Genomic DNA, 23,128 nt, shown 5'->3' on the forward strand with positions numbered 1-23,128 from the left:
GCAACTTCACCTTAAACCATGTCGAAGAGACAGGAAGAACTGTTATCCCTTTGATGATTTCCCTCCCCAGAGTCCACCCTCGGTGCAGCTGCCTAGAGCCATAGCCACGCATCTTCCTAAGTCTGCCTGCTTTTCTGAATTAATCAGAAGTATCATTTTCCCATGCATACTTTCCCTGACACTTCGAACTTGGTCCTATCTAACCTCCCCCCGCCCCCCCGCCAATTTGCACGTGACTACTTTTTGCCTAGTTTGCTTAACTCAAAAAGATCTGTCTTTTCTTCTTCATCTTCCTCCTCCTGGAAGCTCCAGAGATTTACTTTCCTGCCCTGAGATTTTTCTCTTAAACTCTATTAAAATTGTCCTGGGACTTTTCCAAAACTGTTCTTAGTTCTTAGATTCCTAAAGCGATGCAATTTCCCCGGTAGTAATATCATCTACACCTTCCTTTCCGGCTTGTATACTTTTACTCCTTTCCCCTGCCTAAGGCTGTGGCCAAGAACTCAAGTATTATAGTGGCGGGGCACACTGTGTCATCCCTGATCTTCAGAGATGTTTTCGGCACTTCCCATTTTGTATACTGTCAGCTACATGACTTTGTATACATAGCCTTTATTACATTAAGGTACAAATCCTTCTATTCTTAGTTTCTTTGAAGCTTTTATTATGAAGAGATGTTGGATTTTGTCAAAAGCATTTTCTTCATCTAGTGACATGTGATTTTTGTATTTTATTTATATGCTATATTCTATTTATTGATTTGCCCTTAAGGTATCACCCTTACATAATGAGATGAAACCAACATGTTGGTATATGATCTTAATTGTGTTGTTAAATTTGATTTACAGTATTAAGAATCTTTGCATCACTATTAAGAAAATTGCCTAAGTTTTTCTTGCTATCAAAGCAATACCAGATTTGTAGAATCAGTAGGAACACATTCCTTTTCAATTTTTATGGAACAGTTTGAGTGTTGGCACAATTAAGTTGTTAATCCATCTAGTCCTGGGCCATTGTTTGTCAGGACTCTATTATCACTTCAATTTCACTGGTTGGTTTGCTTGTTTTTACCCTACAGTTGAATTTTGAAGGTCACGTGTCTAAATGTTTATTCACTTTCTCTGGATCTCCCAATTTAAGCGTTCTAAATACTCCCTGATGGTTCTTTGCTGGGATTACCTTACCTAGCTCTCAATTATCTTGTGGTAGGGAAAAGGTTGTGGAACCCTAGTCATCCACCAGAACCAAAAGTCACTCTATCTCAAATAGGCTCCCTCTCAAGGTAAAGGTGCCTGGCTACATAGCAATCTGAGATGTAAAGAACAATACATAAATGGATTTCTTCTCTAAGCTAGCCTGCAGTGCAGGAGTCACTGTCAGACTGTATTGAAGGTCTTCAAACGACTATGGGCATCTCCTACAGGACTGTCAATCCGCCATGATCAGGGCTGCCTGACTTACCATCTAGTTGTGACTTCAGGTCCCCCTCCCAGGCAAGAGAGTCAGGGCTGGAGTTGTGAGCTGTTTATTTTCTTCACCACATTCCAGATTTTCCATGCTTTCCATCTGTCATTATTCCTAATGATCATCTTCCTTTCCTCAGAATATCCTAGCTTCTCCTTTACTATTGACTCTTCTCATGAAGAGTCATCTGGAGAAACATTTCATCTACCATCTTACCCCCACAATACCATTTTTAAAGGTAAAGAAACTGTTAAATCTTTCCATAAACATCATTTGAAAGATTGGTTATTTCCATGTTTTGCAACATTCTTTCTCAATTTGAAGCGACTATGACAAAACTACTAACGGCTTTGTAACAGCCCAGGCAGGTAGGCACTCACGTGGGAGTAAGCAATGCTTTAATCCCAGCCGCCTTCTGCTTCTACATGCTCACATAAAGTCACTTTTATCAGAAAATTCTATCATGGAACCAAGTTTCTTCCAAGTATGTGGCAGCAGCAGTTCATGATGTCTTGGAACTCCCAGAAACTTAAATCAGAAATTTCTATTAATTACATAGCTGAGAAGATGCCAGGCAGTAAGGCCTCTCTCCTCCCTCCCTTCCTTCCTAAAGAACAACTAATCAAAATGTTAGCAGTCAGATTACTTTCCAACAGAACTAGTAAAAACTAAAAGCACTACTTCAAAACACCAAGTCATGCAGCTTTTATTTACCATTTAATATCTTTGGGGTATAGGTGAGGTTTTCCTTTCAAGTAAGTCTATTTCATGCTTAGGTAGCTAAGTACATATTGCAGATCTATGAAGAAGTTGCATATAAAATACAAAAATCTATTACATATACATCCATTTAATGACAGATTGCACAGTTCAGTAGTGCCAATGTCAAAATAACTCCCTGAACTTAACAAGCAGCATGAATATACTATGACAGCAGCAGGTAGAAATGTTCCCAAGAGCAGGCAGTGCTCACACAGCACAACTGCTGATAGAGCACCAACCAGTGAGGTCATATCTTTATTCTTTTTCTTGTTGGTTAATAATACATGAGTTTTTAAAAAGGAAGGGCAAAGCAATGGGGATTTGGTAGCCCCCTTATAAAGGTGGACTATGTTATAGACAAGATCCCCCAGGAACTGTAAATTGGGCACAAACATTCAATGGAACAGCTGCTTTTGACTACCAAAACTGTAGCCCATTTTCATGTTTAATCCAACTGCCACATTTCAAACATCTCCTTTTCACAAATCAATAAAGATATAGTTAGTGAACTAATGGCAGGAATAGGAAACAGGTTCTACAAATTAGTTATCTGTGTGGCAAATAGAAGTAACTATATAGAGAAAAACCAAACCTGTTCAAGATTGCTTTTGCAAACAAAGACTGATGATCTATGAATGAATGTACTTTTACCACCTGTTCACCAGTCCCAACATTTCACAATTACAAAATCCTGGTTATTAACTTTGAAAGTAAACATATGTATACCAACTATAAACTACATTTGAAACAGTAACAACATTACTAGCTGTGAAAATAATTTGACTAGCAAACATGAAGGCATTAAGTATATAAATTAGAAATGTGCTCAAGAAAGTAAAAGAAATGCAGTTCAATAGCACTAAGGTTCAGGTGTCTTAGCACCACTCTCAGCACCAGGGGAAACCCCCAATATTAAATAACAAAAAGCTTTAAAAGCATAAAATTTGATGAGGTTTCAATATTTGCTACAGACCAAGTATGTCATTCTTGCCCTTACACTCTCACCTTCAACATACCTGACCTGCATTGTATTCTTGCCAAGGAAGTACCCCGGGTACTACAAATGAAAGTCAGATAGGTCCTTAGTCATTCAATGCTGATCCCCAAACACCAAGACCCGAGAGGCCACAGCTTTCTGAAGAACATTTGAGGCCGTTTGTTTTTCTCTAAAGCAAAAGTCTTCCTTAAATGCAATTCCACAATAGATTCCTTAACAGTCACGATGTTCTGCAAACTCACTAGTACAGTACAGTATCAGCAAAGACGATACTGAGCACTGAATACTTTAGTTGTAAACAGTTTTCATTCAGAAACATTCCCAAACATAGAAGTTCAGGTATGATCAATGACAGTATTGTTCAAACGTGAATAGCAACCTAGTTGTGAATTAGGAAACAAATGTAGTGAGTCTGAAGAACATTTACAACAAGAGACACACAGAGATAAAAATACATCAAACTTAACTATTTCTTCAAGAAATACTTATTTCAGTTAAAGATTTTACATTCAAACATACATACATAACACACACACACACACACACACACACACACACACACACACACACACACATACACACACACATTCTGGGTCATGATGTAAAAGGTTATTTTTATTGTGAGTCACAGTTAAAAATATTTTAAATACACTGGTCTGGAGAATACCAAACTAATAAACATTGAGTTTCCACCAAAAATAGCGAACACAGAGATTCCAGGTGTTGATGTCATTAAGGGGACAGTACCAAATGTATAAATTAATTTTGTGCTCCAGAACCCAAGACAAGCTAGAGTTTTTAGCTTACCATAAACCTTTAAGTTAAACCAACTTTGCACCCTTCAGCAGGTGCCAGAGCAGCAGAAAGCAGGGGAGGACCCCAGCAACAGCAGTTCTCCTGGAATGGTATCATGCTAATTTGAGAAAGGGCATTTAAGAAAGAGAAATCCCTAGACAGTTAAATAAAAGGCTTTCCGTCTATCCTACCACGTCACACTGTACACATGACAGTAAGTAGTAGAAAATGTTGTTACCGTTACAGTTTTGAGATTTTAAGTGGTCTAAACCAAGGTAGTCTCTTTTACTGTTGTTTAGATTTTAAAAAAAATACACAATCACAGATACAGATAGAAGAACAACCTTGTTCCCATCTATTTTCATCTTCTAGTGAAAAGACTTCAATCAGAATTTTATGGAACCCCAATTATTCTCAACCTGTAAGCATGCTGAACAACCATTTCCTAAAAATTGACTACCTATACACAGGAAATGTGCAGCATCTGACTGTCAAGAACCCAGTGATAAAGAGTCAGTTTAGCTCTGGTATAAGAACTGTTGTATGAGACCCTAAATGTACCTCCCTTTGGGAATTTCTAGGGTATGGCAAGGTAACACTGGTTTTGGAGCAGGTTGAGAAAAGTATCTAGGACAGGACATTAAACTCTGGGTATGGCCTTGACTCTGCCCTCAGGAAGGAAGCTGTCATTCCCAACCCTATTACTTTGGGTATGCAAGTGGATTATAAATCGAGTGACTTATAGGATCCCTTCCTGCAATAACTTTAGCTTGGATGTAGTTCAAAGATTTTAATCCAGCTTTGCTCTGTATTCCATTTATAATAGTTTCAGTTCTTTTAGCAACAATGGCTGGCAGACTTATTTACAACTAACTACCTTTTGAAAACCCAAGTTCTACTAAGCACACTTAGCCCACATACTTTAAAGACAAGTAAAATAAAGCTAGTAAGAAGCAAAATTTAAGGCTTTTTTTTTTTTTATTTCAGCCAAGGAATGATGCATGCTACAGAGTAATCTTTACTCCCCCACTTGTTTTTTAAAGAACACCACCATTTCCAAACTTCCAATCCCAAAAGAACACGGCACTTGTTTCTTTCCTCCCATTCTCACTCATCCCAGACTTTCAAGTGTTTTCTTCAATACTGAGGCTTTCTCCTGCAGTTCGGGTCTGTTGTCTGTCTCCATAGTAGCTAAAGACTCAACCAAAAGTCTTCTGCATTCTGCTGTCAAACTTTCCCACTGTTTAGCTTCTGAATGAAAAGAAAAAAGAAAGAAAATAATTATAGAACAAGCAAGGAGAAAAAAGAAAAAAAAAAACAACCCTAACCCGTTCTTCCATATATCCTATCCCCCAAGCAATGAGACAGCCACTCTCTAATAAAGAGAACAGCATGTAACAGTCACAGGCTGGAGAGGGGTCTCAAACCCACCCCCGCCAACAGCCTGAGGGCACATCAGGGAGCTTCACCCCTTCCTTCTGCAGTGTGAATGAGACCCAGGGAGATGAGCTACACTACAGAGAAGTGGGAAGAATGACGCATCCAAGCACAGGAGCAAAACAGGCATCTCAGCTATAACAGAGGGCTATTTAGTAATTTACATGCCAAAAAATTGATAAGTTTCATAATTGTACAGTTTAAGTAGGTAACACTTTATTACTCCTTTCTTAACAGAAAGCCCTGGAGAGCCATGTAAGTATTGAAATTTTTAAAAAATAAGAAAGCACAGCAAATCTTAACTCCATTTATAATGCTCTGTCACTTTCTAGTGATGTGACTTCAAGCAAGTAATTATTGTCGTATCAGGGTCTCCTGTAGCTCAAGCTGGCCTTAGATTCCCGATTCTTTTGCCTCACCTCTCAAGGCTGGGATTACAGGCCTATACCACCATGTCCAGCTTCAAGCAAGTTATTTTACCTCACTTTTGTTATCTAGACCATATTAATATCTACCTGGAAAAATGGGAATTCAACCATATGGCTAAGTGCCTAGGCTTTTTTATTTTAAGAAAAAAAAGTACACCATGCCATACTTAGTATCACTGAGTCTAAAGGGCCCATTTTGCAGAGACCTAGGATATGCTGCTAAGAAAAAAAGAGGGGAAGTACAAACGCCAAGTTCACAAGGCTGTGATGAAAACGGTTTCATTTCTGCACATTAATTCATGGACTAGGAGAACAGCCAAAAGAAAAGGAAGCGGAGGAAGAAGGGAAAAGGGTCTCTCTTTGAAACCAGAGACAGTTCTTTAACATGGGGGAGGGGGAGAGAAGCTGTTTTTCTTCTACCACTGGCACAACACAGAATCTACAGGTTTCTTAAAGGAGAAAGAGAAAGAAATGAAGGACTAAAACATGCTTTTGGGAATATGTGACTCAAGTGGGTCTTGGATCAAACAGCCTGCAGCTCCTCCTGTGTCCTGTTATTTACATGCACACCACAAGCTCTGCTCTGTCCACAACCACTTTTTGAGATTAACTAAGATTCGCAAGAGTTCATGATGGAAACAAAACTTTATTACTTCAATTACTTCAAGATAACTATAGCTTAATAATTCATTAGAAATATATGAACATAGAGAACAAAATTGAAATCTTTAAAATTTCGTGACTTTAGTTCTGTATAGTCTACTTGTATGTGCACATACATTAATGTGTATTTATACCATCAGTAAAAACAGAAATAAAAAATTTCTAAAGTGTATGCCATGAAATATCCTAGATTTTTAGTGCTCTAATCAGAAGAACTCACCTTCAAGTTTTTTAAGCAGTAATTCTACCACAGATAAAGCTTCTGTTCTCACAGATGAGTAGGTCTTATTTTCTAAGAAGAAAAACATGTAATTCATAAGTATGTTTTAAAGACAGAGCTCCCAAGATTAAATTAATGTTTCTGAAACACAAAAAGTAAAAACTCTGTAGATTCATTTTTGAAGTAAACTTCTATTTGCTAATTATTATCAAATACTTAAATTATGCTATATATCCACATTCATTATTTTGAGGCACTGTAGACCGTGGTAATATTTAAAGACCCATCTTAGATGAAGGAGATCAAAAGACACTATCCCAAACACACAGTCATCATGTCATACATAAGACAGGTCTTTAATTTGTATGATCCTCATTTTACCAAAGAACATCATCTAGGAACACCTAGAAACCTGAAAAGACAATTCTGTTAGCTTCCAGCTCTATATCCACAACAGCATGCTACTTCTAAGAATTACAAATAAAACAAGCTTCGTTGATACATACTGTTTCACAAAAGGCATTAAGTTTTTGGAGAAAATGTCTTGTTGCACGAATCCTAAATGTTCTTATAATAAAAACCCAGAGTCAGATAGATATCAAGATGAAAGCTGAAAAATCAGAGAAGCAGAGCAAGCCACAGCCACTACTTCTTACCCCACCAACTTCTTAGCCTGAAAGATCTCTACGAATCCTCAGACTGAACGCCCCGGAGTCCTCAGCGAAAGGGCACGGAACTCCTGTCTCCTCCTGCCTTATATTCCTTTTTCTGCCCACCCCTATCACTTCCTGTCTCAACCTTCCTAGTGCTGGGATTAAAGGCGTGTGACTCTCAAATACGGGGATTAAAGGTGTATGCCACCACTGCCTGGCTCTGTTTCTCTTTTAGACTGGATTAATCTCATGTAGTCCAGGGTGGCTTTGAACACACAGAGATCCAGACGGACCTCTGCCCCGAGTGCTAGGATTAAAGGTGTGTGCCACCACTGCCTGGCCTCTGTGGCTAACTGTCTGGCTGGCTCTGTCCTCTGATCTTCAGGTAAGTTTTATTTCCTAGATTACAAACAATATATCTCCACAATGTCTAACCAAAATTAATATGCATCCAAGTCCAGGGCAGTGAAGTACTGCAAAAAAATGATAGTGACCCACCAAAAGGGAATCAGCTTGAAGGGACTTCCATTAGCCATATTTAGAACAATTAAGTAACCAATTAATTAATGAAAATAATCAGGGGCTGGAGAAATGGCTCAGCAGCATGTAATCCTGAGGCCCAGAGTTCAAGCCCCTACACACACATCGGCAGCTCACAATAGCCTGTAACTTCAGTTTCATGAGAACCTAACACCTCTGGCCTCTGTGGACACTAGTACTCATTTGAACATACACATAATTAAAGATAAATTCTAAAAATAATTAATTATAAAACATTGAGAAGTTGTTGGGGGGGATATGAATCAATACCAGTTAATGATGCATAAATAAATAGGAAGAAGAGAAGAATCTTGTTCAAAACAAAATGCCAACTACCAAATAGTTAATGTGGAGAAAGGGCTAGAGTTGAAAAAAATCATCATAGAAAAAAAAACTGGCTCAGAGAAGAATCATCGATGTATGCAAAATCTAAAGAATAAACTTTGAAGAGAAGTACATTCACATGGTCTTATGTTGTCTTCTCACAAACTGTTTAATAGATGCAGTTTTGAAGAGGAGATTATTTGAATGATCCTAAAGTATGTTCTCAAGCACTATCTATTAGACATGAGGAAAAATAAGAATGATACTAGAGAGAAAATCCGTAGTACCTTGATTAGATAAACAAAATTAACATTGAAAAATCAGGAAAGCTGTGGACACTGCATGCCTCTTGATGTGAGGGAAAACATTACTAACATCAGAATTCATAAGCTAGACCCAAGCCTGAGGAAATGCCAAACGAACAGCAAATGAGAACTATTATTTTTTTCCAGAGGAGAGAAAGGCTTTATCCTTCAAACTCACGAATATACTATAGGAGAAAGAAAGGCTGAAGGAGGGTACCAGTTGAAAAAAGACCAAAGGCTGAGTGTGGTGGCTCACGCCTTTGATCCCAGCACTCTGGAGGCAGAGGCAGGAGGATCTCTGTGAGTTCAAGGCCAGCCTGGACTAGAGAGCGAGTTTGAGAATACTCAAGGCAACAAAGAGAAACCCTGTCTAAAAAAGAAAAAAGAGGGAAAGAGAGACTATAAAATTATGACAATTATATTTAATATGTGGTCCTGGGTTATATTTTTTAATGAAGAGTTGAAGGGGATGTGAGATCCTACAAAAACAATTACTTAAGATTTACAATATGAATAAGAAAAAAATTGATAAAAGAACACTGCATCCATGCAATACTGTATATATTTGATAACTATACTGTTGTTATAAAAAGGAATATACATTCAAGAATTTAAGAATAAAGGTACATGTTATAATCAATATACTTTTGAAGTGCTCAGGAAAAAGATACATACAGAAAGAAGCCCCAAGGGAACACAGTATTCCCTATCCACAGCTAATGGTTCTTGATTAAGTATATACAGGTACTAACTGAACTATTTTAACAGCTGTTTTATAAAACTGGAAATTATTTTTAAATAAATATTTAATGCTGACGTAAAGGTACAAACCTAAAATTCTACTGTAATTCCAGATAAAACACCCTTGTTAGGGGACATATAGCAAGCATATAAACAGAACAGTCGGTAATTGTTCCAGAAATCTAGATCCTGAGACTCAGCTCCTTAGTTTTAAAATCAGAGTTACTTAAGCAAAGTGTGGTGACTACGGTGGTTTGAACAGGAATGTCCCCCACAGTCTTACGGAGTAGCACTACTGGTAGGTGTGGCCTTGTTGGGAGTAGGTGTGACCTTGTCAGAGAGAGTTTATCACTATGGGGGCCGGCAATGAGGTCTCATATGCTTAAGCTAAACCCAGGGTGGCACTCAGTCTCCTTCTGCTGCCTGCGCATCAAGATGCAGCTACTTCTCCAACACACTGCCATTTCCCACTATGATGATAATGGACTGAACCTCTGAAACTATAAGCCAGCCCCAGTTAAATGTTCTCCTTTAAAAGAGTTGCCTTGGTCATGGTGTCTCTTCACGGCAATAGAAATCATAACTAAGACAGTGACACAAACTATAATCCTAGCTACCTGGGTGACTGAGGCCATAAACTCAATCCCAACCTAGGCAGCATAGAGACCCTAACTCAAAACAAAAAAGGGGTGAGGATGTAGCTCAGTGGTAGGGTGCCTGCCCAGTAGCATACATGAAGGACTGTGCCGGACCACCAGCACCAGCACCAAAAACAAAATAAACAACAGCAATAAAAAACTACTCAAGATCTAGTTACTCACTCACCTAAAGAATAAGTAATTGATTTACAAGTTTCAAGAAGAATTTCAGCCAGAGCTTCAGGATCTGCATGTTCTTCTTCCAAAAGCATTAACCTATAAACATGAAAATGATATACAATATTACTCATAACAAACAGTTTAAAACTTTCCTAGCATAACTTCTAGCTGAACATATCACTTTATTATGTTACTTCATATACTAGTGGTATCTAAATTAATAAGACTGTGTAAATGTACACAGTGCAGTATTATTGCACTATTAAAAAATGACACCATGAAATTTGCAGGCAAGTAGATGGAATTACAAAAAAATCATCCTGAGTGAAGTAACCCATACCCAGAAAGATAACTATGGTATGTATGTAATTACTTATATGTTGATATTAGCTGAAAAGTAAATGATAACCAAGCTATAATCCAGAGAGGCTAGGTAAAGAGGAAGGGTCTGAGGGGGGATGTATGAATCTTCCTGGGAGGGGAAAGTAGATTTTATAGGCAGACTGGGGACAGGTGGGGAGGGGGCAGGGAACAAGGTGCAGAGGAGATAGGATAGAGGGAAAAGAGGGCAGAGAGAGACGGCTAGCACTGAGGGGCATTTGTGGGGTGGTGTGGAAACCTAGTGCAGTGATAACTTTCTGGAATCTATGAAGGTAATCTTAATGAGGACTCTTAGTATTGGGGGATAAAGAGTCTCACTGGTCATCTCTTGTAGCCAGGAGAGGCTTATGGGACTGGGCTGCATTCAACTGAGCTGTTGGCCAAGGTGGGTGCCATGGAAATCTCCAAACAACCCAGGCTGTTGCCAAGACAAAGGGTTGCTCTCTGTAGAGAGTGGGGCCCCACTGCCCAGGACAATACCCACACAACTAATTGAACATAGAGACATTGAGCTGGTGTCTACATGGAGCCTTCACTCCTATGTTCTAGTCTCTTTGGTGTGGAAAGGTACTCTGCAGTCTACCAAAAGCGAAACGTGGATGCCAACCTAGCCACTAAACCTTTGACCTACTGCAATCTGTCCTGCTTGCAAAATACACTAGGGCATTGGTGGTACAGAACTTGTGTGAGTAGCCAACCAATGTCTGATTTGACAGAAGCAGATGGGACAGATGCAGAGACTCACAGCCAGACATTATGTAGAGAGAGAGTCTAAATGAGAGGTCTACATCAGACCACCTCCTTCGAAGCTCAGAGAATCCCTCAGAAGAAGTGGAAAGACTGTAAGAACCAGAGGGGACAGAGGATACCAGGAGGACAAAGCCCTCTGAATCAACTAAGCAAGGCGCATATGAGCTCACAGAGACTGATGAAGAGAGATGAAGCAGCAAGCACCCGGCCTACATGGGTCTATGCCAGAACCTCCATGTACATATTTTATAGCCATTAGCTGAGTATTTTTATGGGTCTCCTGACCGTGAGAACGAGTGGGTCTCTGGCTCTTGTGTCTCCTACTCTTGGGACTCTTTTCCTCCTGCTGGATTGCCATGAACAACTCTGATATGATAGATTTTGCTCTGTCACTTTTGGTTGTTCTCTTAGAAACCCTGTTCTTTTCTAATGAAAGACAGAGAGGGAGTGGATCCAGAGGGGAGGGAAGTGGGAAGGCACTGGGAGGAGTAGACGGAGGGGAAACTATAATCAGGATACACTGTATGAGAAAAGAATCCATTTTCAATAAAAATGTATAAATGTTAAGACTTCCATTCAATAGGGAAATAAAATAAAAACCTGGATCATGAAGCAAATTACCCCTGGAAAAAGGCGTTCATCGACTGGAGGACACCGAGCTGCACTTTCCATGTGCTGAGTCTCAGCCGCTCACACATCAGTTTGCAGAGCTCCTGACGGTAACAGCCTGGGAGGAAGATGAAGGGACAGAGGAAGAAATATGTACAAAGGTGAAAGATGACAAAGGAGGAATAGAGAAAAGAAGATGCAGCATTAAAAGAAAGACAAAAGTGGAAGAATATGAGGGCCAATAAATGCCTTTAAAGGACATGGAATTTTCTCCAAACTCTTAGCAGGATTTTCTATCTAATTTCCAAAAACATTTCCGTGATCAGAGCCCCCTACACACACACACACAAACACACACACGTGAGTTTGTCCTAATGGTTTGCTGTTGAGGCACTGTGTCTTCCACAGAGTAGAGGCCGCAGATTAGCCACACTTGTAAATTCCCTTAAGGAAACCAAAAAGTGCAGAAGAACCCTCGAGCGCCCTCTAGAGTCCTCGGCCAGCTACAAGTTGATTAACAGTCAGTCTTTTATCATAAACTAGTCCCAATCACAAGTGTCTCATCATTAGACAATTACTATTATCCTAATAGATAGGAGTATAAACTCAACAAAAAATGAAAAATTGATAGGAGTTGGTTTTAAATGTTTAGAACAGGGCTTTCCAAACTTCTGATGCTGCAATGTGACATCATTTTCAACATGTTGGGCCACTTTCTTATCTACCCTGGGGACAAATGTGGCCAATGAGCCATAAGTTGGACACCTACTATAAAATTTATAAGGTTTAAATATAAAACATAAGGAGTAAAAATTCTACCCTGATTACTTCATAACAGTTTGTGATTTGTGTCTCTACTTCAAAGAGACACAAAAAACAGAAATTACAGCTGATACTGTGAAATGTGAGAAGCTAGTATGCAACACTGATATTCTGAAACAAAATGCCTTGGCTCTCTGCTCAGAAACTGGTAAACAAATGCACATCTCTATGTCTTGTGTTAAAGTCTTATTTATATTGTTACCTTTCTTATGGAATTCCCTACTTTAACTTTATATAGCTATTAAGCAAGTTAATCAAGCAATCTGACATCCACTATAGTTCATAACACCACTCACAAATGGATAGTTTCTTTTGAGAAATTCCTCATGCTACACAAAGAATGATGGGCTCAAAGAAAATATTATACCTGAGTTAACATATACAAATAATTAATACAGAGATGTTCATTGGGACAGAATGTAGTTCCCAGAATAAGACAAAATATTTAGCATTTGCTTAAATTTAAGGCCTTGTCAATGGGCTATAACTATAACTTGAACCAATAATCACAGATTACTATTTAATCCTTTGTAAGTATATGTTTAGTTCTGAAAATTTCTGCCATGAGTTTCTCAATAAAATAACTATCTCTTGCTTACTGAAGACTTGATAGCAAGGCCAGCAATTTTGAAAGGAAGGAATTCTACTAATATTGTAGACTTCTCAGAAAAAAAAACTATGAACCTAAATAAGAGTAACAAAACTAATTTTATAGTCAAATATTACATAAAATGCATCATGGTTGTTATAAAATCAACTGTATCCCCCAACCTTCTTGTATTATACAAAACGACACAATATTTAAAGGAATCATATGATCCTAATCTAATCCCCTTACAAGAGATCTGGACACAGCAACACAGAAGGAAGCCATGGGAAGATAGGAAAGGTAACTATTCACAAGCTAAGTGGAGAAGTCTCAGAAGAAGCCAACCCTACCAACAACTTGATCTTGGACTTCTATCCATCAAAACTGGAAAAAAAAAAAATCTGTTCTTTAAACCATCCAGTCTGTGATAGTTTTGTTTTAAAGATATATTTTACTTTTATTTATTTATTTTGTGTATAAGTGTTTTGTCTGCATGTCTATCTGTGCACCACATGGCTGCCTGGTACCCTTGGAAGCCCTGGGACAGGAGTTACAGACTGCTGTGAGCCAACATGTGAGTGCTGGAAATCAAAACTCATTGGGTCCTCTGGAAGAGCAGCCACTGAGTGTGCTAAACCACTAAACTTTCTCTCCAGCCCCCTGTGATACTTTCTTATAGTATCTCTAATAATACAGTGATCCATGTACTTATTTGCTGATGTAAGAGTAAAATGGATATAGGATAATTCTCACTATTAATATTCAGACTATATAAAGATTATTACTAAGCCATGCAAAAAAATCTGTGTTCTTGCTAAGTGACTTCTAGTTACAGTACTTCTACGAATCTGTGTTCCAGTGCTTACGTTGAGTTTCTGGATTCCTGGGCCATGCTTTGCCCAAGCTCTCGAAGGCACCCAACAAAGACTCCAGCTGCAGCTCTCTTTCCTTATCATTTTCATCTTCAGCTTTGGTGCTCCGGACTCCCATGCTTTCAAGTGAGTTCTAGGACATTTCAAAGAAAAGAAAAGAAAATTCTAGTACTTCCTTCCTTCAAGTTACAGTTATATTATTGAAACAATCAGAGTGTAGAACAGGAGATATTAACCAAGAACCAACCGCTGGTTCTTTACCATGAGTTCTTCTGTTTGCAGTAAGAGAATATTTATTTCTAATAAATTTGAGAAACACTTTAATTTGTAAATGAGAGTGGAAAAAATACTGCATATGTACTATATTGAGTATAACCTAATAAGACTTGTATTTGAATCAAGAGAATTAAAGATGGGAAAAACTTGGCAATGTTCCAAACACAAACTCTTAAAAAACTGGTAAAGAAGCCAGAAATAATTCAACCAGCTAGCAGGCAATATAATCCACTTAAAATACAAATCTCCAAAACCCATACATTATCACAGAAATACCTAAAACAGCCTTATTAGTGAAAGAAATCAAATATATGAATTAAGAGCAACACAAGAAAATATCTCATGCTTTAAAAATAAGTAGATCAGGCCAGGCGTGAGAGCATACGCCTTTAATACCAGCACTCAGGAGGCAAAGGCAGGTGGATCTCTGTTTAAGGCTATTCTGGTTTACAAAGCTACATGGTGAGTTCCAGGACAGCCATCACTACATAATAAAAAGAGCCTGTCTTAAAACTAACCAAAACAAATAGACCAACTATATCCCTCTTTCCTTATGATGCCCACTTTATTAAAAAATGAGTACTTTGGTTTCCAAATTAAGCCAGTCATTTTTTTTCCAACCAAAATTTCCCCTAGGACAATGCAGAGGTGAACTATACAACACATGGTACATGGCATCTGCACATGTAGCAAGGTAGAGTTTACTATGGCAGAAGCTGTTCACTATATAGGTACTCTCTTCCTCCTCCCACAGATGGAAAAAGGATGCCCATATGAAAAATTACCTTTCCCAGCCTCATCTGCTGCCAAATGGGGCTATGTGGTTAAGAGTGCTGGCCAATGGAACATGAATCAAAGTGTTATGTTTCTGTTTCCAGAACTTTTCTTGAGAGAAATATGCTTACTTATTACTTATATGCTTACTATTACCCTAACTTTATCTCCTCTGTCATCTGCCTGAGACCAGACAAACCATAGATCATGAGGATAATGTATAAGAAATGGGATCGTTGAAGACTTTAGGGGCTCCCAACTATCAAGTAAGACAAACTTGTATCTTATTTGAGGCCGTAATATTTTCGGAATTTTCTGATACTTTACTGCTAAACTTGTCCTAATAAAAACACATGACCAGGACAGAGGAAAACCTAGGGTGATATAGGTAGCCATTACCTTCTTGATGAGGGGTATGACAATGTCAGAAAACTCCTGGAACCTGTCTTCTTTGGTGGCTTTCAAAACATCAGCTGCACAGCTGATTGCTACAATCTTATATCTCAGATTCTCTTTGCAACACTCCTTCAAGACGGCCTGAAGAATTTCATTTGTGGTGGGTTGATTGGGCACAGACTTTTCCAACTCTGTACTATAGAATCCATAGAAAAACATCAGAATGGTTAAGAAAAGCTTCAGTTTTAAGCTTCCCATTAAGAAAAGGTATGTTCACTAAGAGAACATTTACCTGCAAGCTGTCACCACACAGGCAATGGCTTTTAGTAGTTCTTCCTGAGAAGTTAAAGATGAAGACATACTATTAAACCTACATGCCACATTCTTTGCACTATGACTACAATCACCCCATTGAGAATTTTATAACCACCACAACAAAAACTAACATTTATGCACTTATGCACATTACTGAATTCTGCCCAAACTATGAATCTCTAATTCATAAAGGCCCCAGAACTGGTAACCAAGGTCACCAGGCAATCCACTATTACGAGCACAAGCAATACTTTGGTGGCGGCCACTAGTGACCTTTACAAAACTGAGTACAAATACTGCCTCAATCTCATGTTTTCCACGGAACACCAAATATACATATTTTTCTATCACCATTGTATAAAAAGTTTCCAATTCTCAAGTCCCAGCAATGAGCATCTTTGGTGCCAAGATTAGACGCAGTTCAGTGTACTCAATTTCATATATGGCCAATTCTGGCTCTACTGAAGATCAGTGGGCACAAAATGGTGACCTGGTTTAAGAGGTAACTTGTAAGGCTAAATATGTAAAACACACCAATCTCCAAAATTACTATGCTTCACTCAAGAACACATGGGACATACTTTGATATAAAATGCCACAGATAATTAGGCAAAATCTTCCACTAGCTAGAAAACCTTGCCGCAAAAATAATCCAAAGTCACATCAAATCAGATTCCTATTCTATACGAAGATACAGTTCCAATTCTTTAACATGAATGGTTCTTTTACCTTTCCTGCCCATGTTCTTCCAGCCAGGCCTTGCACCAAAGCACTCAGTATCATTCCCAGATGTGGAGGTACTAGAGAGCTTGTTTGTTTTGCAATTGATGCCATAGCAATTGCACCCTGGGCTTTCATTTTCCAAGATGGCGACTGTAAAGCCTTCTGGGTAATAGTAATCAACTCCTGCAGGTATAATCGAATACCTCCAAAGGAGCCTACATTTAAAAAAAAGACAAGTTAAAACACCTCTCAAGTGACAGGAAAAATTTTTAAAAATCATTTTTAAATGTAAGTCAGTGCTATTTGTCTAAAGCAGTGACTGTCAACTGATAAAACACACCACCGGCTAAAGGGAGAGACAGTAGGTAGTGCAACTTCTTTTTGTAATAGCAGGAATTCATGAACTTAGACATACTGTCAGGGATGTTATTAAAAAAGGTCATCATCACTAATGTGTATCAAGGTTAAAAACACAGCTCTATACAATAATCCTCTAAGACCACAGAAAATCACAATTACACTCAACACACAGTTTCTATTCTCTCACACAGACAGCAACAAGTCAAGGAAAAGAGCTCTGAGTGGCACTCTGCAAACTTTGAAATTGGGATGTGCTAAAATGAAATGTGACACACGTTCAAGTCCTTGGAAAATTATTACTCAACAATGTGAGTCAAAAATTCCAGCTGTGTTCCTAAGAAACACATTTACTTTGCAGCCACCATTTACTAACCAGGTACATTTTCCTGCCACACTTCAGTCCACAAATTACACTCTTCTTTTTCAGATTTCTCCTCATCAGCAATTTCATGCATGCCTAGAAACGCCAAGGGCAGAACTTCTTTGGCATGGTTCTTCAACACATCAGGACTGTATCTTCCAATTGCATGAATAGTCAAAGCACAAGCGGTCTTGTAAATAGGTTCTCAAGAGAAGAAACCAAAATTCTGTCAGCATTTACTATTTTTTAGGGTAAATGATCTAAATAAACCAATTTAAAATGTTTCTACCAGAACGCTATAGTTTATTTGGTTAATATATAAATTTAAAATGACATAAAAAGAAAAAGAAAGGTACCTTCTTTCTCCATGTACCAGCCATTGAGCTTCTGTAGCAGTTTTTCAGTGCTGCTGTCCCGTGAAGTCTGAAAAACAAATAACCCTATTCACTCCTTTATAATTCCCAGAGCTGTACTTAACTGAGTGAGAAATTCAACTCACCCGAACTAAATGGCCCATGGCGAATGCACAGGATTTCTGAATTACACTGTTCCGATCTGTCAGACCACTAAGCAAAGCACTCATAAGTTTACCTACAGAAAAAAATAAAAACATCAATTGTGTGGTTGGTCAAATATTTTGTTACATCCTCAGGACTAAAAAAATCCCATAATCCTGAAATTAATCAGATTTACTAAATAGTAGTTTAAATCTTTTGAATATTACTTGTACTATCTACTTTCTTTCATTTGATTTAAAAACTAAAAATTATAGCTTCCATAGTGAAATTTTTCCTTTTTTCCTCTAAATTTTATTTTATTTTATTGGGGGGGTGGAGTTGCAAGGGCAGAGGGTGAATACAAAGGGACCAGAAATGAATGGGATTGAGATGCATGATGTGAAAGACACAAATAATAAACAAAAAGAAAGTTTAAAAAATAAAATTAAAATTAAAAATTAACCTCTGTCCAGAATATTGTGGAAAATACAAAACTGAGAGCTATATACAGAAACCCCACCAGAACCCTATCTAGAAGAGAAAAAAAAAAAAAACTCATGTAAAGTTAGCTATAGTTTTAAAAAAAAAGTGTGGGGGGGGGGGGGGAGTTCCTCAGAATCAAAGGTACTTTTACCTCTTTACATCACTGAGAAACTTACTTGTAAGACAATAAAAGCTTGCTAACAAAATGACTGGGTCAGGTTTGAGTAGAGGCCAAGCAAACAAGCATGTCCAAATAATTTTCCTGTTTTAAAAGTCTGAAATAATAAACACAGCCATGAAAAAGTGTCATAGACAAACTCACCTGAGTGGGGCGTTAGATCCTGGGGACACTGAGTAGTCAGAGACACAATGACACTGGCACAGCCTCCCTTTAAGGTCACAAAAACAAAGGTCTAAATTTCATGTCACAATATTCTATCAAGCTACTTCTTTTAGGCACCAACAACTTAAAGATAGAGCACATTAAGTCCAATAGCTGCTCTGGGATTCAAAATAGAAAAAGAAAAACATTTTAAACTAGTTATACAGAGATTATTGTTTTAGGAGCAAGAACTTAAGGCACTGTGAATAACAAAGAAAACAAGCATAACTCTCAGAATGAGACGTGTCACAAACAATTGTATTAACATTTCCATTTCTAGAAATTTCCAAAGAAATCAGTTTATATGTGTCCAAACAGAAGAATTATTTAATATCTTTTCAAAAGCTGAAAAGTCAGATGTCCTTTGTTTGACTGAAATACAGGATGTATTGCCACAAGCAGAGTACCACATACCCCCTACAGAACACAATGTGGAAGATATGCATACAGAGAATACATAAGAGGGGACACTCAGAAAGATAAACAGCTGTTTTCTCTGCAAGGTAAAACTACCAGTGTTTGTATTTTAACTTTCTCCTGATTTATAAAAGTTAATTAGAAGTGAAGTCATTTCGTCAGGAGAAGAAATGAGTTATTTCTTTTAAAATGGGACGAAGCTGAGTGTCAGGACACACACAGGCCCAGCAATGCCAAGTCTGAGGCAGGAAGGCAGTGTGGGGACACCGCAGAGTGAGATTTGCTCCAAAATAACAACAACAACAACAGACGACGACAAATTTAACAGTAGGAAAAAAAGTAAGCAGATGAAGGCAGTATCTGACCTTTTTAAGTGTCTCAAAAAGAAATTAATTTTTCTACCCAAACACTTACTCTTACATGAAAATTTCTAATCATTATCTAAAATGATTACTCCTTGAAAGATGAGTGAGCTTCTTCGTTAACTGGTAGTGACAGAAAATCCAAAAACATTTACATGACAACCAGAAACAATTCTACTAAAAACAGTAAGACAAGCAGAGCATGACAGCATGTAAGAAAGTATACAAGCATGATGCCTGTAATTCCAGCGCTAGGAAATATAGGCAGAAGGATCAAAAGTTCAACGATGTCCTCGGCTATATAGGAAGTATGAGACTGGACTAGGCTATAGAAGACCTTGTCTCAATAAACAAACAAACAAACAAATAAAGGAAGTATGAGACTGGACTAGGCTATAGGAGACCTTGTCTCAATAAATCAATAAATCAATAAATAAAGAAATACGTGTTATGTGGCTTCTACATACATGTGCATGGAGTGTACATAAACATATACACATACTATTGGCATGGTGGCACATGCTTGCGATATGTCTTCCAATATTAGGAGGTCGAAGACAGGAGGACTACCATGAGGCCAGGATATGCTATATAATGAGTTGAAGGGCCAGCCTTAGCTACATGACAACTTGTCTTTAAACACACAAACACACACAAACACACAATCTTACCTTAGTTCCAAGACCTACACCACTTCTGATCAGTTCACATAACCTAGGAACTAGCTCGCCCAGCACCGAAACATCAAGATATTGCAGGCACTTTGAGAAAATAATAAATAAAAAGGCAACATTTAAAACTACCCATGTCAAATATACTCCTATTGTATTTAACATAAAGTTGAAAAATCACTACTTTGATTTTGCTCCAGCTGAATTATTTAAACTACCATAGTACTACAAACAAAAAATTCACTCACTAATGGTTCAACATTTTTAAATATAGAATAAAACAAAATAATGAAGAAAATCAATTTACTAAAAGAGAAAAGAAATGATTGATTGCCTAAGAATAAAGGATCTCTCTTTAAATCCCCCTCTATCAATCTTTATCTAATGTAAAATGCCTAGGTTAAAACCTCCAAAGTGGGTCTAGCCTTCTAGACCCCAACTAAGTCAAATTCTTTTTTTTTTTTTTGGTTTTTTTTTTTTACTTTTTTTTTTTTATTTTGGTTTTTTCGAGACAGGGTTTCTCTGTGTAGCTTTGCGCCTTTTCCTGGATCTTGCTCTGTAGACCAGGCTGGCCTCGAACTCACAAAGATCCCCCTGCCTCTGCCTCCCGAGTGCTGGGATTAAAGGTGTGCGCCACCACCGCCCGGCAAGTCAAATTCTTATATGACTTCACCAATGCTTGTTATAATCCTTATAATGCAAGCACACATTCAATATTTATGACTATTTCCAAGTGATGTTTGCTAACTACTCCTATCACTTTCCCCAATAACATAACTTAGATATAAGATTCTTAGACTAACTATTGGCAACACTTCCCAGTTAAAACCTTACTCTTGTCCAATTTGTGGCCTACTTAGCAAACAATTCCCAGGAGCCTGCAAGCTCTTAATAGTCACTACAAAAATGCCCAAACGGTGACTCTGTCAAGACTCTGAGAACTGCAGAACTCAGAAGAACCTCAAAGCCCCATGAATTCTTCACTACAAAATGTTCTGACATCTGAAACACACCAGTATTGCTCAGTTTCTGCCACCTACCTTCTGTGCTGCCTACTTCATTAAAATACCTTTAAGCTTACACCATCAGGGTCCTTTCCAAAGGAATTTCTCAGAGGCAGGCAAAAAGTAATGATAATAATAATAAAATAAATAACACACCTCTGAACCTTTCTAAAAGAAGCAGACTAAAAGATAAATTGATACAGATTTATAGATAGATCTCTTAATATGTTGTTTTCCATGTAACACAAATTTGGACTAATTCTGCTACCTAGAAAATTTACTCCTACTAGTAATTAAGAAAAATGCCCATAAATACGTACAGTTTTTATATACCAGTTAAAAACTTACAATTTTCGAAAGAAAACACTGCATTCACAGTATTTTATGAAGGCATTCCCCTTCAGCTTGTTTCATGTTACACAGCATAAAGTCTTTGAAGAACTGCACTTCAAGAGAAGCCAATGAGCTTTTCAATTGTATTTGGAAACTCACCATGTTGACTGTCTCCATCATGGGAGAGGATTTGGCGGCAGTGAGCCGAGCACTGTCCATTACAACCTAAAGAGCACAAACTCGAGTCACTCAGGACATTTCATTAATTATGAATCAGGCACATAAACTCCAATTAAAGGGTCTTATTTCCAAATTAAAGGCATTTAAATAAATAATCACTAATGAACCCATGTGAAATTCTAATTCTAGTATCTTCTGACCTCATGTAACAATTTAACTGTACAATGAACATCTCTCTAAAGGTCAGAAATTCAGACAACAGTTAGAAATAAACAAAACAGATGGGCAGTGATGCATCACGAGTACACTGTATGCTCAGCATGCATAAGGCCCTGGGATCAATCACTAGAACTACACAAAATGAACTAATGCATTCACTTACTAACAAATATACTATGGCTCTACTCAAGTCAATAGGCCTTCTTGGGGCTCAGGTTCTCTATCCATTTAAAAAGAGAATACACAAAATTTCTACACAATGTTTAGAAAGTTGTCTAAGCAAAAAAAAAAAAAAAAAAAAAACAAAAAGTGCATGTGTGTGTATGTAATTCATTTAATTCTTTAACTTTATAATGTGGATTCATATCTACAAAGATATTTTAATAAAATTATGCTAGGGGAAATCACTATCCAGAGAAAGAAAGGCATGCAAAAGTGATCTGCTAAGGTTTGCCAAGCATGGACAGAATTTATGCCCCCTAATTCTCAATCCCTAGTAAGCACTGTACAGGAGGTGGCAACCCTACTACTGAAAGAGGAAAGAATGATGAATAGAGAAGAAAGCCCCCCACACATTCACAGACTTGGGTCTGCAGGGCTCACAATCAACCAGGAGACTGCCCAGCGCCAGAGGTATCATCATACCAAGAACTGCTGGAGGTCTTTAGGCCCGGGCATGGGAGAGAGGAAAGGCAACAGCTCTATGCCATCCCTTACGGATGGGGTGGGCAGTACTCAACCAAGTGCCATCTGTAACCCAACCAAAAGCCCTGGCACTGGGTGGTTGGGTACCATCGTGGTGAGACAGTACAGGTTAGGGAGGTGGAAGAGAGGAAGAGGAAGAATGGTTTGTGGGCTGGAGGAGAGGCAGATCTGGAAAGGTGAAGTAATAAGGAATGGGCAGACATGGATGGCCAGCTGGCCACCCAAATCCAGGAAGGTGTCTGGGCCAGGACTATAACCAAGGGCCAGGTCTTGATCCGGGACCCCAGAGCAGCTGGGGGCCTATGCTGATGTTATCACTGGGGGTCATGCAGGGGCCTGCGGTCTGAGCTGCCACCTAGGGCCACTTTGGTGTCCAAGGGCCACACTACTGTGGGGGCCATGCTGGTCCAGGTGGCCTGTGGTATCATCTGGGACCACGCGGTGACATCCAGGCCTGGGCTGCTGCCTAGGACCATGTCTGAGTCCGCAGTCCTACCACA

General features: G+C 38.4%; 1 protein-coding gene across 1 annotated transcript in view; it reads right to left on the reverse strand.

The window, feature by feature from the left end:
• Positions 1 to 3,820: 3,820 nt before the first annotated feature.
• Ecpas (Ecm29 proteasome adaptor and scaffold) overlaps positions 3,821 to 23,128 on the reverse strand; it is a 123,498-nt gene continuing 104,190 nt past the window's right edge. Inside the window, exons 36-49 of the mRNA XM_059254400.1 lie at positions 21,684 to 21,749; positions 20,188 to 20,277; positions 18,678 to 18,744; positions 17,875 to 17,966; positions 17,732 to 17,798; positions 17,388 to 17,579; positions 16,661 to 16,869; positions 15,909 to 15,952; positions 15,620 to 15,812; positions 14,165 to 14,303; positions 11,900 to 12,005; positions 10,155 to 10,243; positions 6,767 to 6,838; positions 3,821 to 5,269 (exon numbers count right to left, since the gene is read on the reverse strand). Coding sequence (XP_059110383.1) covers positions 5,130 to 5,269; positions 6,767 to 6,838; positions 10,155 to 10,243; positions 11,900 to 12,005; positions 14,165 to 14,303; positions 15,620 to 15,812; positions 15,909 to 15,952; positions 16,661 to 16,869; positions 17,388 to 17,579; positions 17,732 to 17,798; positions 17,875 to 17,966; positions 18,678 to 18,744; positions 20,188 to 20,277; positions 21,684 to 21,749 — 1,566 coding nt within the window. The 3' untranslated portion in view covers positions 3,821 to 5,129. The remainder of the gene's footprint in view (positions 5,270 to 6,766; positions 6,839 to 10,154; positions 10,244 to 11,899; positions 12,006 to 14,164; positions 14,304 to 15,619; positions 15,813 to 15,908; positions 15,953 to 16,660; positions 16,870 to 17,387; positions 17,580 to 17,731; positions 17,799 to 17,874; positions 17,967 to 18,677; positions 18,745 to 20,187; positions 20,278 to 21,683; positions 21,750 to 23,128) is intronic.

Source organism: Peromyscus eremicus, chromosome 2, assembly GCF_949786415.1.
Source record: "Peromyscus eremicus chromosome 2, PerEre_H2_v1, whole genome shotgun sequence".
Classification (NCBI taxonomy): Eukaryota; Metazoa; Chordata; class Mammalia; order Rodentia; family Cricetidae; genus Peromyscus; species Peromyscus eremicus.